The 14,356-nt window shown below is 36.9% G+C and overlaps 1 protein-coding gene across 22 annotated transcripts in view; it reads left to right on the top strand.

Moving 5' to 3' along the window:
• Nucleotides 1-14,356, top strand: part of SOX6 (SRY-box transcription factor 6) — a 381,588-nt gene that overhangs the window by 232,639 nt on the left and 134,593 nt on the right. For all 22 annotated transcript variants that reach the window (XM_084521857.1, XM_084521855.1, XM_084521866.1 and 19 more), the window contains one exon: nucleotides 1,846-1,914. In XM_084521857.1, coding sequence (XP_084377983.1) covers nucleotides 1,846-1,914 — 69 coding nt within the window. The remainder of the gene's footprint in view (nucleotides 1-1,845; nucleotides 1,915-14,356) is intronic.

The raw sequence follows: 14,356 nt of genomic DNA, 5'->3' as shown, positions 1-14,356 counted from the left end.
AACTTAAATTTCAGTCCTAAGATGGAATAGCACAGTCAGGGTGTTACTAATGAAAAAAACTAACTCAAGCATCCACATAGGTTTGTTAAATATACATAAATACATGTAGCTCGGTTACCATTGGAGTTGCTTTTCAAAGCATAGACTCCACTGCTGACCACTGTTCTGACAACAGATGACCTCAGGTCCCCTGGGGTCACAGGCACCTCTGTTTGAGCTACCTTTTTTACTAGCACACTGGGACCTGGTTCTTCAGTCTTCATTCACCATATTTTTATTGAATTCACTGGCAGATTTGTCCAAAAATATTTAACCACCAGGCTCATAAAGGGAGTTTGATCCCTGCTGCAGGCATCAGTGTGCTGGGCTGTGGCAGTTGCTTAATTCTTTTCCGATGCATCACTTGGCTTTGATCCCACCCTAGAATCACAGACCTCAGTTTGTCTTTTTGAGGTCATATGTCAGACTTAGAACATGTATAGATTTTATGTTGGTCCCCCATACAAAAATGAATTTTAACCGTAGCAGTGGAAAAAATGACAGAGCTATTTCCAGGTGAGAAAGTGAGATGAACGAAATGGCAGATTTGATCTCTGAGTGCACAATTACAAGCTGCTAATTTGTACCTGCAAGTTCCTTATGAGTTAATCTGAACAGTTTGCACTAAGACTGGGTGATTGTTGTTTTTTTTTTTTTTTTTTTTTTTTCTTTTTCTTTTTTTTCTTTTTTTTCTTTTATTCCAAATGAACCTTGTTACCTTTCCTTCCTTCCTTCCTTCCCTCCTTCCCTCCTTCCCATCCTAAAAGCATTTTTGTTTAGTTTTCTCTGTTTATAACACAAGTCTTGTCCCCATTCCGGTCAGCTGTGCCATTCCCCTCCTACAGCAGCTGTCCAGTTGTTGCCTTCGCTCCTTGTGGCTGCCCCCCCATAGCTGCAGCCCATGTTACCCGTGGCAGGGAGCAGCTCTGTGGTTGGAGGGCGGGATCCCATTTCCCTTCTGCTCTCACATACTGATTTTAGAGAGCATGGGGGAATTGGGAGAGCCTGGGGCAGCGTCTCTCTTGTGAGTCTCTCTCTGTTCTGCCTGCACACTTGCTTCTCTCCCGTGCTAGAGAAGAGTTATATCAAACCTTTACTTTCTAGATCACTTACTGAATCTACAAAATGAGAGGAAGAATATCTACATATTTCACAGTGTTGTGTTGAGAATGAGCTACTAAGTGTCTAGCACTGATTTTACTCTAAGTAAGACTCTACTTGAGTAGCTCCAAGACTGTGAGATTCACAAGAGAAGCAATGTGCTGCTCATTATGAATGAAGTTAGAGAAGCTTGCCCTAGTAGCTTGTGCTGAATAGTGAAACATCTATAAATACTAGCTAAGGCTTCAGTTCAGCAAAGCAGGAAAATGTGTGTTTAACCTTAAGCACCTGAGTAATCCCATCCCCATTCAGCAAAGCACTTAATTTTAAGCATGTGTTTCATTCCCATTGTAGCTAACAGTAATGCATCATAGTCAAAGTTCACCACAGGCTTAAATGCTTTGTTGAATAGTGATGAGATTATTCACATGCACACAGCTAAGCCTATGCTTTTATGCTTTGCTGAGTTGAGGCCTAAGTGCTTAAAATACATATTTCTTACTGAATAACTATATTTTCATATAGCACGTAAGTGTAAAATGTTTATATCACATGCACGGATATCTCTAAAATATCATTTTTTTTAGAAATAAGTGATGCTCAATAAAAATATAGTAAAGACTAACTAAAAAGAAGTTTTTCACTCAATAATATTGAATTTTCAATATTACTGCTTTAATTTAATGGAAGTTTTATTTCCAATAGATTGCAAGACAACAGCAGCAACTTCTGCAACAGCAGCACAAAATCAATCTACTGCAGCAGCAAATTCAGGTCAGTGTGTTTTATTGCTCTCTTCTGATTATACTTAAATTCCATTTATGGAGTGGGAAGGATTTAAAATAAAGCAGCCACGTGCTTTACTAACAAGCTTCAGCAAAGATGCTCTTAAGACTCTTAGTCTTTGTGTCTTTAGAAATTGTTCTCAAATGGTCAAATGCATTTTTGGTGGAAAGAGACTTGCTTTAATAAGCAGAGGTGTATGTGTGTGTGTTTCTTTTTGTTTTTTCCTGAAAGTTATGAGTTATTTTTTAAATCTTATCATTTAACTCTGAAATCTGCAATCAGTTTGACATATTGTGTGAAGTAAAAGCAGAGGTTCAATAATTGTTTATAGATTTTATTATCCTACAAAGATGGAATTGAGTTTGTAAGGAGGTTAGAAGAATGTCTTCAATTTTATTAACTAAAGTGAACGGCTATCAAATAGTGCGGTCTCAGTGTCTATTTTTCAAAGTCCCTGGGACCAGTTTGCTCATGTATAAAGACTCACAGGTATCTATTCCTTGTACTGCTGAAGTTGTACCTTAATGGATCTGGGAGTGTTCTGCAGGCATTCATATATCCGTACTTATACTCAGAACCTGGTTTAATTCTCTGCTCCTAGACTCATTCTCAAGTATATATGTAGGTAGGGAGTGACATGTAGATAATAGACAATATTGATGTGTGACTCTGTCACCTTCTCTGTCTCCCACTTTGTTTGAAAGCATTTCCATGGGCCTGTTCCTTGATTGAAATATTTCATTTTGGTCTAACAGATGATTGTGTTGCCAATCATTTCCTGTAAGTATGGACTATTGGTTTGCACTATCAGCTGATTGCTGTTAGATGCCAAAACTGAAGATTTTTTCTTTCCTCATCCAAAGGGAACACATGTAAATGCTTTTGCAAATATTATAATGCAGTTGGATTTTAATGAGTTTAACATTTAAATATGTTGATACCTGAGCTGAGAGATGCAATTGAATTTTAAAGCATTGTTACTGTCGTTGCCTATTGGAAGACTGGTGTTCATATTAAGTGTACATAAAGGATAGAATTGTGGTAAGAATACTACTAGAATTGTGCTACATAAAGGTAAGGACTGTGAAAGGAAAAAGTACACCCAACGTCTTCTTCTAAGTGTTATTTGCAAGTCTAGCTTCAGAAAGCAAAAAATCATATTAAAAAACTTCTTGACTTGAAAGCTAACACTGAAACATAGCTGAGTATTCTAAATGGAGAAGAGTTATCTGCACGATAAGTTTATAATATAGAAATTCCTTTAAAAATTAGGACACAGAAAAGAGAAATCATACCAGGTCGTTCTTGTTCCTATTTGGAGAATGTGGGTATGTGTTACTGCTCTCTAGTAAAAAGTTTCAAGGCACTTCATGTTTCAGTTCACTTGCTGTTTTCCAGTAGCTTTACCCTTCCACTGACTCCAGGGAGATGCTGTCGTAGAACTGCTTGGGGGTTCATTCTCTTGTTTCCTGAACTCTCCCAAGTTTCCTAAACCCTTCACAAGTTTTCTTTTGTGTCCTTTCGCAGACATATATGCTAAGAAGTATTTTAATGATTGCTCTGTTCATATGAGCTAAATTATTTCTCAGTGATCTTTCCCTATATTTGTTTTATAACTCTTGCCAATATAAGCTGCTTTTATTTCATAGTTCCTCTGGAGATTGGGTTCTTTATTTATCCTTATATTTGAATGGAACAAATGTTACTGGTGCTAGTCGGGTGAATCTAATCAATGTATTAGAGGCAGAGAGGGCTGTTCCCTCTCCCAGTTTGTTAGCTAGACTCATAGTAAGTTTCTCCTCATCTGAGGAACATTATTGACTTCAGTATGAAGCACTAGGTATGTTGGGCAGATGCCATCTCAAGGGTACATTGGTCTTACAATGAGATTACTAAGAAAAGCTTGTTAGGAGATTGCTAGGCTAAATGCCAGTTTACATGGCCCATTTGCTTGTAAGCCAAGTGGTTCCTCTTTGTTTGTTGGTTCTTTATTCTATGGCAGGTTTGCTAGCCAGGAGTTGCTTGGGAGAGAAGTTAGTTGCTAAGTCTCCTTGGCAGTTCGTAATAGGTTTTGTTGCTATTGAATTGAGTGTGAGCGTTGCAGTTCTTTGAGAACCGCAGTCCTCTAAGGGCATAGGTGGGATGGAGCTCCAAGGAGGCAGGTGCTGGATTGGTTGTCTCAGCATCTTCTCAGGAAACCTCAGTACTGAGACAGGCGTCTCACTACTGATTGTGGGTGGAATTCATCATATCAAAAGTAGATAACTGCAGTATAGATTGTCTCAATTAATTATCCAGATTGTTTTTATAGTGAGCAGAGAGAAGCAGAGTGAATAATTTTAGGATGTAATTCATCTTGTCCTAAAGTAGACGTTTAAAATATGTCAGATGAATTGTTCCCTAAAATGGCTGTTTCTCTCCATTAACTATAAAAGATGTGGATGCTGATGCCTTTAGTGTAGAGATCTGAAGTGAGATGAGATAAATCGTACTCTCTGTGGCTTGAGGGGAAAAACAATCTTCTAATAAACTTTTACATTCTCAGCTTAGTTCTTTGGGCCTGGTAGAATTTGGAACTGTGCCCATGATAACCCACTTGATTTTATATAGAAGGTTCATTTGTTTAAAAATACTCTTGAGCAACCCTTTTCAGGAAACAACAATTACTTACATAAAACGGTGTGGATTTTTATCTATACGTTGTATGCAGGAAAAAACAGTAACAGTCTTCCCTGCTGCTCCCCTTTAGAGAAGACAACAAAATACACGTAGTCCAGGTGCCAATTCTACCTGGGCATGGCCCTATTCATGGCACAGCTACGTGAAGTAAGTAGAGTGTGTTCTCCAGTGTGCAGGAGATAAAATGTTATTATCACATGAGACACAATGTACCTCCATCATCCTCTGAGGTACAGTGCTAGTTCTTAAACAATGGTTTCCATAAGTAAGTACATCCAATTTATTTAACCCTTTAAACAATTAGAAATAACTTTAGATGGGACTTAAAATTCTATCAACATTTTATAAAAATTGAAATAATCCATATTAAATAAAACACACTTCCTTGGATACCTAGTTGGTTAATTTACTGAGCATTTTCATCATTTAGTGGTTATTATTTGCATTGTTTTATACTGTTTGCTTACTTAACCATTTTAATGCTTTATTTAGTTGTGTTTTTGTTTGTTTGTATTTTCAAAGAGTGTTTACTAGAGCATCTTACTCCAGACCTATTACATATCCAAAACCCTTGTCAGCAATCTGGTGCAAAGAGGACATCAGTCTGGCTAAGCATATGAAAATAAAATAGGTATTTCAAGAGTACTGAAGTCATTAAATATTCTTTGTAATTGTCTCATGTTTTGTAAGTTAAGCTAATGCTACTTTTAGGGTATGCATGTTGGAGACAGACGTTTTGTCTGTTGGCTAAAGGGATTGGGAAAGTCAAGTTGTTCTTGGTTCTGTCTCTGATTATCTGAAATTTGGCAAATTGTTTCCTGTTCCTCAATTTAAGCATAATGTTTTGAGAACTTAAATGAAAATTTTCAAGTAAGTGTAGTGTATTATTACTTTTCAACTCAAATGTTCAGATTCCTCTTAGGGAAAAGGATAAACACTCTTCTATTGAGGAGTCCGTAGAGATGGGCTGAAATCTTCTATGTCAAATTCAGATCTTTCTGCAAAGCTGTGCAGAGAAATCATTGCTTTTTAGTGGAGATGAAGTTGAGAAAATGCTGTATGACAAGTCAGAGCTCTCAGGTCAGTCTCCAGGTTGCTTCAGATTCTTTGAAGAACATTTTCCCTTGAAAAGTATTAATTCTTGAAGTAGTAGTGATGCTATTTCACAGCACAGACTAAGAGATGTCCTTGAAAGAGAAAACCTAGAGATAAGGGAAAAAGTGGTTTAAAGGAAGAATTTGGTGGTACATCATAAAGAGAAGACTATGTTGAAAGAAGGGAAGGCTTGCATCTCGGTAACATTTCAGACTTTGTGAACAACTTGTGGTCCTGAAATCCCCATTAATTCAGTCCCCATTCCCAGAATTCAGATTTTCCAACACAAGGCTTGAGGACTGCTTCTGACCCACCATGTTTAGCTGAGGAGGGGCTCAAATCCTGCTGATTCTTAGAGCATGTTGCTCCAGGACTTATCTATGTGTGGAGGGATTTAAGGGCTGAAAGTCTGATGGCTTCGCTCCCCTGGTGGGCAGGCTTCATTAGGGTGAGTCCTAAATAGTGGCTGAAACAAAGGGACACTGGTGGTTAAGCCTCTCTGGGAAAAAAACTGGCAATGGGTATTAGAGTGAGAGCTGGTCCAAACTGCTTTCATCCATTTCCTTTTGCCTCGTTCCTATATACTGTGCTACTCAATGCCACTGCAGAGCATTTCTTTTTCTGTTTGAATCAGGTATTTCCATTGCGTAGAAAAACTGCTTCTTCTCTCATAGGTATTCTGTTTTAATTCAGCTGCTAGAAATTATTCCCAGTAGTATTTTTTTTCTTGTTTTAATCTGCACAATCATGCTGTTGTAGCTTCATATTAATGTTCTTGCATTGTCTGTCATTTGAAAAGAGTGAACATTATTACTGTGATAGTAAACAAACAAAAGAATAGTGACATCAAAATTACAACTATTTAAACTGTCCTTGAGTAGGAATCATTTGAGTCACGCTTAAAACTTAAGAGGCTGAACCTACAAGTCTCTGTTCTTATCCGTGATTAACTACTGACAATTCAGGTACCTGGTGAGCTGAATAAGGACTATCTCTTTATGTGAAGTACATGTCTAAAGATCAGGAATAATTACATTCCACATTAGCCTTCACGGCCTCCCTGACCTGGTTAATTAATTTTTTGCTAGGATAATAATAGTAGAAATAGATTTAAAGATATGCTTCATCATTAAGTATGTAACTGACCTCCAATTTTAAGAGCTGAACCTTTCATTTATTGCCTTTTGGAGACAGGTTAAAGCTCCTTGCGGTGAGCTTGCTGAAAATGCACAAGCTGGAATCTAGTTATTGTCAGTTCGGTTATGCTCTCTGAGGTTGTCTCTCTTTGTAAACTGCATTTAGCACTGACAAGCAAAAAGCAATTGCAATGCTACTGTTCTGGCACTAGGGAATATTCTCCCCCTCTTTTTTTTGCTGTTGTTGTTGCATTTTCCTTTTTTTTTTTTTTTTTTTTTTTTTTTTTTTTGTTATTGATCATGAAACTGATCCCCTTCCAGCAAGCTCTGAACAGGACCAAATAAAGTCATTGAAAGCAATTTGATACTTCTATTGGCAGGCTACGCAGATCAGATACTCCCTTGAAAGAGAACGAGAGTTATAAACAAAGCTTAGAAGTCTAGGAATAGCCCCCAGCTTCAGCAAACCCTTAAAATATTTTGTAATTGTATCTTCAATCATGAATTAGCCAGGAAAAACAGACCTTTTTTGCCTTTATATTTCACTGCTGTATGCTGTTTTTAATTGCCCACAGGCATACTGTTGTGATCTTCTTTGGAAGTTTAAAACCAGGATAAAAATGCAAATCTAATTATTTCTTTTATCTAATCTAATTAACTTTTAAAAGTAATGATAGATGCACTGTAGCCTGCATCAAACATTTTAATAATGATGTTTCTGGATTAAAGAATAGGTAAAACTACTGTAATTTATAAGCAATCAAAATTATGGCAGTTGCAAATGTAAATTATTGTGTTGGCTTAATAAACTCTAGCTGTAGCTTGTTAATTTATAGTAGAAAGGATACATATCCCTTAAATTCCAGGTTGCTTATGAATTGGTTCCCAACTATCCTTGGTATCTTTATTTATTTATTTGTTGTTAGCAGTTCAGTATTAAAAAAAATTAAAATAAAATGTCTAGGTGTCTTCCACAGTGCAGTTGTCCACATGGAATAGGCAAGTGGTGATAGGTGCCTGTAACTTGCAGCTGGCTGCTAACGCGCTGATTCAGATCTGTAGGACTCTGCTGTAGGTGCAACATTGCAGCTTCTGTCTGGCTCATAACTTGCTTAGCAAAAATGGAAAGCGGTCCATGGAAGAAAGACACAGATGGTAAACATCAAAGTCAAATGTTTCACATTTTATTTATTATTACATGGTGGCTTATTAATGAGTTCTGAAGTCCTTGTTTGATAACTTCCCAAGCAAAAGCTCTGTTACAGACTAGGTTTTTCCACCGAAAGCCGTTCTCATGGCTGGCTAGCTTGGAATTTCTTTCAGCAAGGTGGCAGGAGAAGAAAAGTTGGATTCTTACCCTCTTCCAGCAGCCCATGCTTCAATAAATACTCTGTCTATGCTCCCTTTCCTTTATTCAGCCCCTTCTATACTAAGATTGCTTTGGCACGATTGCGTGGTGGTGGCCTAAGGAAAACGAATTGTGCTGAAGCTTTGCCCTATCTCCTAAGAGTCTTGTCTTGCACCTTGGAATTTGTAAAGCTCCTGCTAGCTGCTCTGCCTTGGAGGCCTTCAGCCCCTGGAAAAAACATTTCTTCTGGCAAAGAAGGAAGTAGCTGGATTCCACTCTTAACAGAATCCTTAAAACTGTATGTAGTCTTGAGGTGGGAGGGATTTTCTTGTTTTATTTTATTTTACTGTGATTTTCTAAGAGTTAAAATAGCTGTCTTACAGTTTTCTAATTCACTGTTTTTTTTTTTTTTCTTTCTTTTAAATAGCTTTATTTCGCCTACCCAAGTCTAAACAAATTGTATTTAATGCAAAAATTAAGCCTTGTGTATCTCTTTCATATGACTTCTCTAATTATAGAGCAGTAAATGGTAGAATAGCATATGTTAGCAACATGAGCAGCAGTCTATGAAATGAGCTACAAGTTAATAAAATGATCTTGTGGTGGTGTTGGCCAAATGTTAGCACACATGTTTCGGAAAGTGATATTTCAACAGACTTGAAGAATAGGACTTTGGCACACGGGTGCCGAACATGATCTGATGTATGGAAATTAGTTAAACCAAAGTAAATGTCATTGTTCCTCGGGCTCACGTCGGTGCAGAAAATGATAGTAGCTGCCCTCCCACTTTCCTTCTCCCACGTCTGTTTTAAAATTGGAAATGAAGGCAAAGGCACCCATATTCCCAGTTCAAGTACTGCTGTTTCTTTCCTTCTGGGCATGTTGCATTGCAGTCTTGCCAGTGACTTAAGGGCTTGTTCTCGGCCATGCCTGCTACCAAAGCCAGGCTACAATCTCATTGATTCTGCTGAGCCCAAACATACGTTCTGCTGCCTTTGCTTACAGAAGGGCCTCAGATTTGAGCTGTGTTAGTGTAGAGGCAGATTATAACCAGCTCCTGAGAAACTTAGGATCAAGAGGATCAAGCAAATACTTACTGCCCACCTATACTGTTGCTCAGGGGTCACTCTCAGCTGGTGGGCTGCCCATTCCAACCAAGCAAAATGCTCTGGCAGCCTCAGGGCTTGCCGATCTATACACCCTGGTTTAGCTCCCAAAGATCCTGGCCGAGGTCGTGCACTGCTGAACCATCTGGTGCTGTTCCTCTGATAGCACAAGTAAGCATCACCCTCGCTGTCAGTCAGCATAATGTAACATCTACAATATTTGGATTAAAGCAGTTATAATGCAGTATTAGCTCCAATACAGAAAACCAGTTTCCTTCCCAAATGGCATGTGCACAGACTAAAATGGGTAACTGAGAACAGAAACTGAGCAAACTGGCAGGCTGCCAGCAGGGCTGACACTGTGAAGTCTTATTTGCCTGTGTAATACTTTCCTAGCCAGTATTTGATGACTTGTATGTAAGTGTTACTCATATAAGAAGGCTTCACAGAATTGGGCACGTCGTATGAAGAAGGACTTAGACTATTAGCATTGTGGTTGGGATATCAAAGACATAAATGATACTAATGAGGCAGGGGCGTAATTTTTAGGGGGTGTAATTTGTTTTACTAGAGAAACATGTAGTTGGAAAAAACAGGCAACCTCTTGGACATGCCAATTCTTTTTCAGGTCTTTCCTCAGTGTTACATCAAAACACGTGCCAGGACTGCCACAGAAACTGCCAAAGATATTGGCCTTTCACTTCTAATTAGTTACTTTTTCAGTGATGATTTTTGTGATTGACAATAAGATGGCCAAGAGGAAAAACAATCAGGATTTGGATGACTTTTTTTTTCTTCATAACTTATATATTCATCAGGAGATAGTGAATAAAGAAAATAGTTAATAAATGTTAGTATTAAAATGACTTGATTTATGGAGATATTCAGGTATACAGGCAAGACTGGAATGTGATGATATCAGAGGTCAAAATTTCTGTCTGCCGAAGCAGGTATTTGGAGTAAAATGATGAAGTACAGCCCCACATAAAAAGGCCAAAAGCATTTAGAAAATAAATTGTAAAATACTTTTTGAAATCTCACAGTAAAACCTTAAATTTACCAGATGGGCTAAACCCTGACCTAAAGGATCAAAATGTTTTCCAGTTGTTATACTTAACAGTGTATGAAAACTGTTACAAGACATGATGAATTTGTTGTTCAGTCTTTGAAGTAATTGTGGGAATGCTCAAGAATGCAAGTGTGTTATTGAATCAGTTTGAACATAAAAACTTATTTAAAATATATTTAATGTCATGACAGCAAGGAAGAAGTGAGTGCATTGCTCCCTGAATGCTTTCAGGAATTATGAATTCACATAAAGAAAGTAGTAGTATGTGCAAACAAATGAACAAACTAGGTGTCATTTAACACTTGGTATACACTTGATGGCAAATAAGTAAAATAAAGTGAATGAAAATTTCTAATATTCCTCTTGGCCCTTATGCAACTAGTTAATCCAGATACTGGTGAAAATGTCAAAGCATAGTTCTCAAGGAAAGGTGAACCAACTTGGCCTGGAATTTTCTATCTAATTTCAAGTCACTGTTAAAGCAAGGAAAAGCTAATTTAAGAGTGCAGCTTACACCATATTTTCTTTTGTTGTTGTTTTTTTACCCTCTTTCATTAGAGCCTCTCTTTCCCCTCTCCCTCCCCCCCCCCCCCCCCAAAAAAAAAAAAAAAAGAAAAAAAAATTAGATAATGTAGTTACGTTGTATGCAAGATTTTTACTTGTTTAAAAGAAGCTGGTCTTTTACATAAATCTTATATACATCTTCAGCAAGTTGGACACTTGCACAGCTTGGCTAAATTATGTCTATATTGAGAAACTAAGAAGTTACACAGTGTGCATTCCATACTTGAGGGATGGGAAATAAAAATTGATATACTGTGCGACACATGATATAACACAGTGAAATATCTTTTAAATTCCAGAGGGATGCACTGACATCACCACACTTAATTCACATGCAGTAACTCCCACAAAATGTTATTAATTTTAAATTGGAGTTTGTAATCATTCAATAAAAAGAAAATAAATGATGTAAACAGTATACAATGGTGCATTATGAGATGTTGAATTCATCTTATTCACCAACCCAAAATGCCAGTATATTAAGAAAACATTTATGTTGTAGCACCAAATAATAAAAGCAAAGAAATTCACAGTTGATGGCGATGAAATCCATCTTGAGACATCACCACCCCACAGTATGGCAGGGGACTTATGAGTTAGAAAACTTTATTTGAAAGTAAAATATTACTCTTTTATTCTGTGAAGCAGAGATCAGAAAGGTGGAGCAACGTATAGTTAGTTTACAATCTAGATCAGGAAGATAAATAAGTAGTGTGGAGGCAAGCCTTAAGTGGGCAGTTGCTACAGGCAACAAAATAAAGCGGATAGTGCAACGTATACCTAATAGCCTAAGTGCAGACTGGGATTCCTTGTTTGAAAAAGCAATTTATATATTAAAGAATAAAAATTTTCTGTGAGGAGGGGGTCTGGCAGTTTGTTTTTTTTTTTTTTTTTTTTGCTGTGGCAAGAAGTGATTGGTATGGAAGAACTCACTGGTCTAGCTTTGCCTTTTCCATCTCATTGAATTTTATTGGTTGTATATTTTCAGGATACTCATCTTCTCTATAACTGCGTATCTGAGTATCTCATAAGCTCAAGTGTATTATCCTCACAACACTCTTTTGAGGCAGAATAAAAAGCCTATAGATATTTGGGGTATCTAATTTTAAATATCTAATTTGGATGACTGAATTAGGACTTTAGACTCCATATATAAAACAGTCCAGGTGCTTTGAATTACCTTCTGTTGATTAGACAGGGAGGGTAGGTTCCTAATTTAGGCACCTAAGTTAAATCTCCTGAGTGACTTGATCCAGGTCTTAAACGAAATTTGACAGACCTGAAATCTGTGTTTTCAGAATGCATATGGTGGTTCTCTAACATCTTGTCATTCTTTCTATCACAATTTTCTGTCAAATGAGCACTTTCATTTATTCTAATGGAGCTTTTCGCCAGAGTGTATTTACTTCAGCCAGCCAGAAAAATATTTGCTCGTTCCTTTTACCCACGTTGATGCCTTTAAAAAAAAAAAAAAAATCAGCTAGCTTGGCACTCTTGTGGTCATGATGGTGTAGCTGTTGTCAAACATGAAGAGGCAAGTGCAGAAGAAGCCTGTCATTTCCCAAATCCATGTATTTTCTTTACAGATATAGAAAAACTTCTGCTGCTATGAAACATCCTTTGAACAGAAGTTTATTGTGGAGAGAAAATAATTTTTTTGTTCAGAGAATGCCCGAATTTCTCAGTGGTCCCTCCTACATTTTGCAGGGTGTTCAAAAGACTTACTTGAAATGGCTGTTAAATAATGTTTTTTATTTAATCAAAATGACTGCTTCTAAATGGAGATCTTGCATGCCACATTTTAGGCCAGAATATATTTTTATAGCCAAGTTATAAACCTCTGAAAAAGGGGGCTTATAATGGAAAGGTTGACACAACATTAATTTTAGTGTTGTAAACGCAATGGTATAATTTTGGAAAAAAGCCTTTATAGCTGTGCTAAGATATTAATTGCAGGAAATTACAGCATATCCTATTAAAGTATTATGTCAGTGGCATACATAGCATATAACACCTTTGCATATTCTCCCTTGTTTTCACTGCAACGTTTTGCATTTTGATCTGTAAAGAGTAGATGGATAAAATGGCTCAGAGTTTCTGATTATTATTGCTCAAGGGGAAAAAACAGCCTGGATAATGCTTCCTTATGGCCTATTCTAGAAACAGGTCTTCTGTTAACCAGGTAAATTCATTATGGGTAATAAGGAATTAACCAAATTCTGCTGAAGTGAAAGTCTTACATTTGTTTTGTGACTTTTGGACCAGGGATTAGAATTTGGAACTGATCTTTACTCTAACAAATTAGTCAGAATCTTTCCAGAATTACAACAGTTTTTGCAACAAACTCATTTTTACTGATAAGGGCTTACTTTTAATTACTTACAGAGTCATTCCCAACTGTTACAACTGTGTGGAAGACACGGTTTCTTACCTTTCTGATTTCTGTTCGTTCAATTCTTCATTAATGCATTTTATGTATATATTGTGGAGGAGGAGCTGTAGATTATCTACCAAGTTGAATGAAGTGCATCGCATTGTGCATTTTTTTTTTTTTTAATTTCAAGGCAATAGGTTATTTACTGCATTTCTGCCACTGTTAGGATTGCAGGGACATAGTATAATAATACCTTGTTACAGGAACTGTTCTTATGCAGTAATTATTTGTTAATATCTTGGTTTTAATATGTGCTGAATTGTAGCTTTTGGGTACAGTCTAAGGTTGGATGTTGGCTTTACTGCAGTTGTTATTTTAAACTAGGTTGAACTTCTATTAAAATAGTTCCTTCTGTCAGATCTTTCAGAATATGGGCAGTATCTTTTATTTGTAAAACACCTTCTATTGAGGTCTTGATCTCATCAGGAACTTTCAGTGTTCCATTGACACAAATTTGCAGTGAAAGAATATCAATAATAACAATATGCATTTATTTTTATTTTAAACAGAAATATTTTTAATTTATTATCAAGACCTGGAGTCTTGGTATTTTATCTCTTTTCCCATCTGAAGACAGTGGAGCTTGCACAATACTTTTGCTTAGGAAAACAAACAAACAACAACAACAACAACAAAAACACATGGTAATGTTGTATGGTAGGTGAATATCTAACAAGATGGGAGCAAAGACCTTCTCTAAAACCCCACTAATATGCAAGTTCATTGGTCTGTTAATGTTTCCCATTAATTGGAAGACTTTAACATATAACCATTGAATATATCTGGTTTTACTTATCAAATCCAGAACTGCTTTTTCTCTGCCTGCTGAGCAGGGAAAACTCCATGCTGTACCAGTTTCTTTTTACTTGAGGCTCCCAGTATCATCAGGATTAAAACTGTCAGAACAGTCAACCCTCTTTATTTTGTGGTTTTAAATACAAAGCAGAATATTGTTGCCTGAGAAATGGCACGCTTTCAATGTGTTAGTTAAAAATTGCC

Source organism: Aythya ferina (genome assembly GCF_964211825.1).
Source record: "Aythya ferina genome assembly, chromosome: 5".
In the NCBI taxonomy this organism is placed as follows: Eukaryota; Metazoa; Chordata; class Aves; order Anseriformes; family Anatidae; genus Aythya; species Aythya ferina.
The sequence above is the reverse complement of the archived record's forward strand: the minus strand, read 5'-3'. Positions and strand labels throughout refer to the sequence as shown.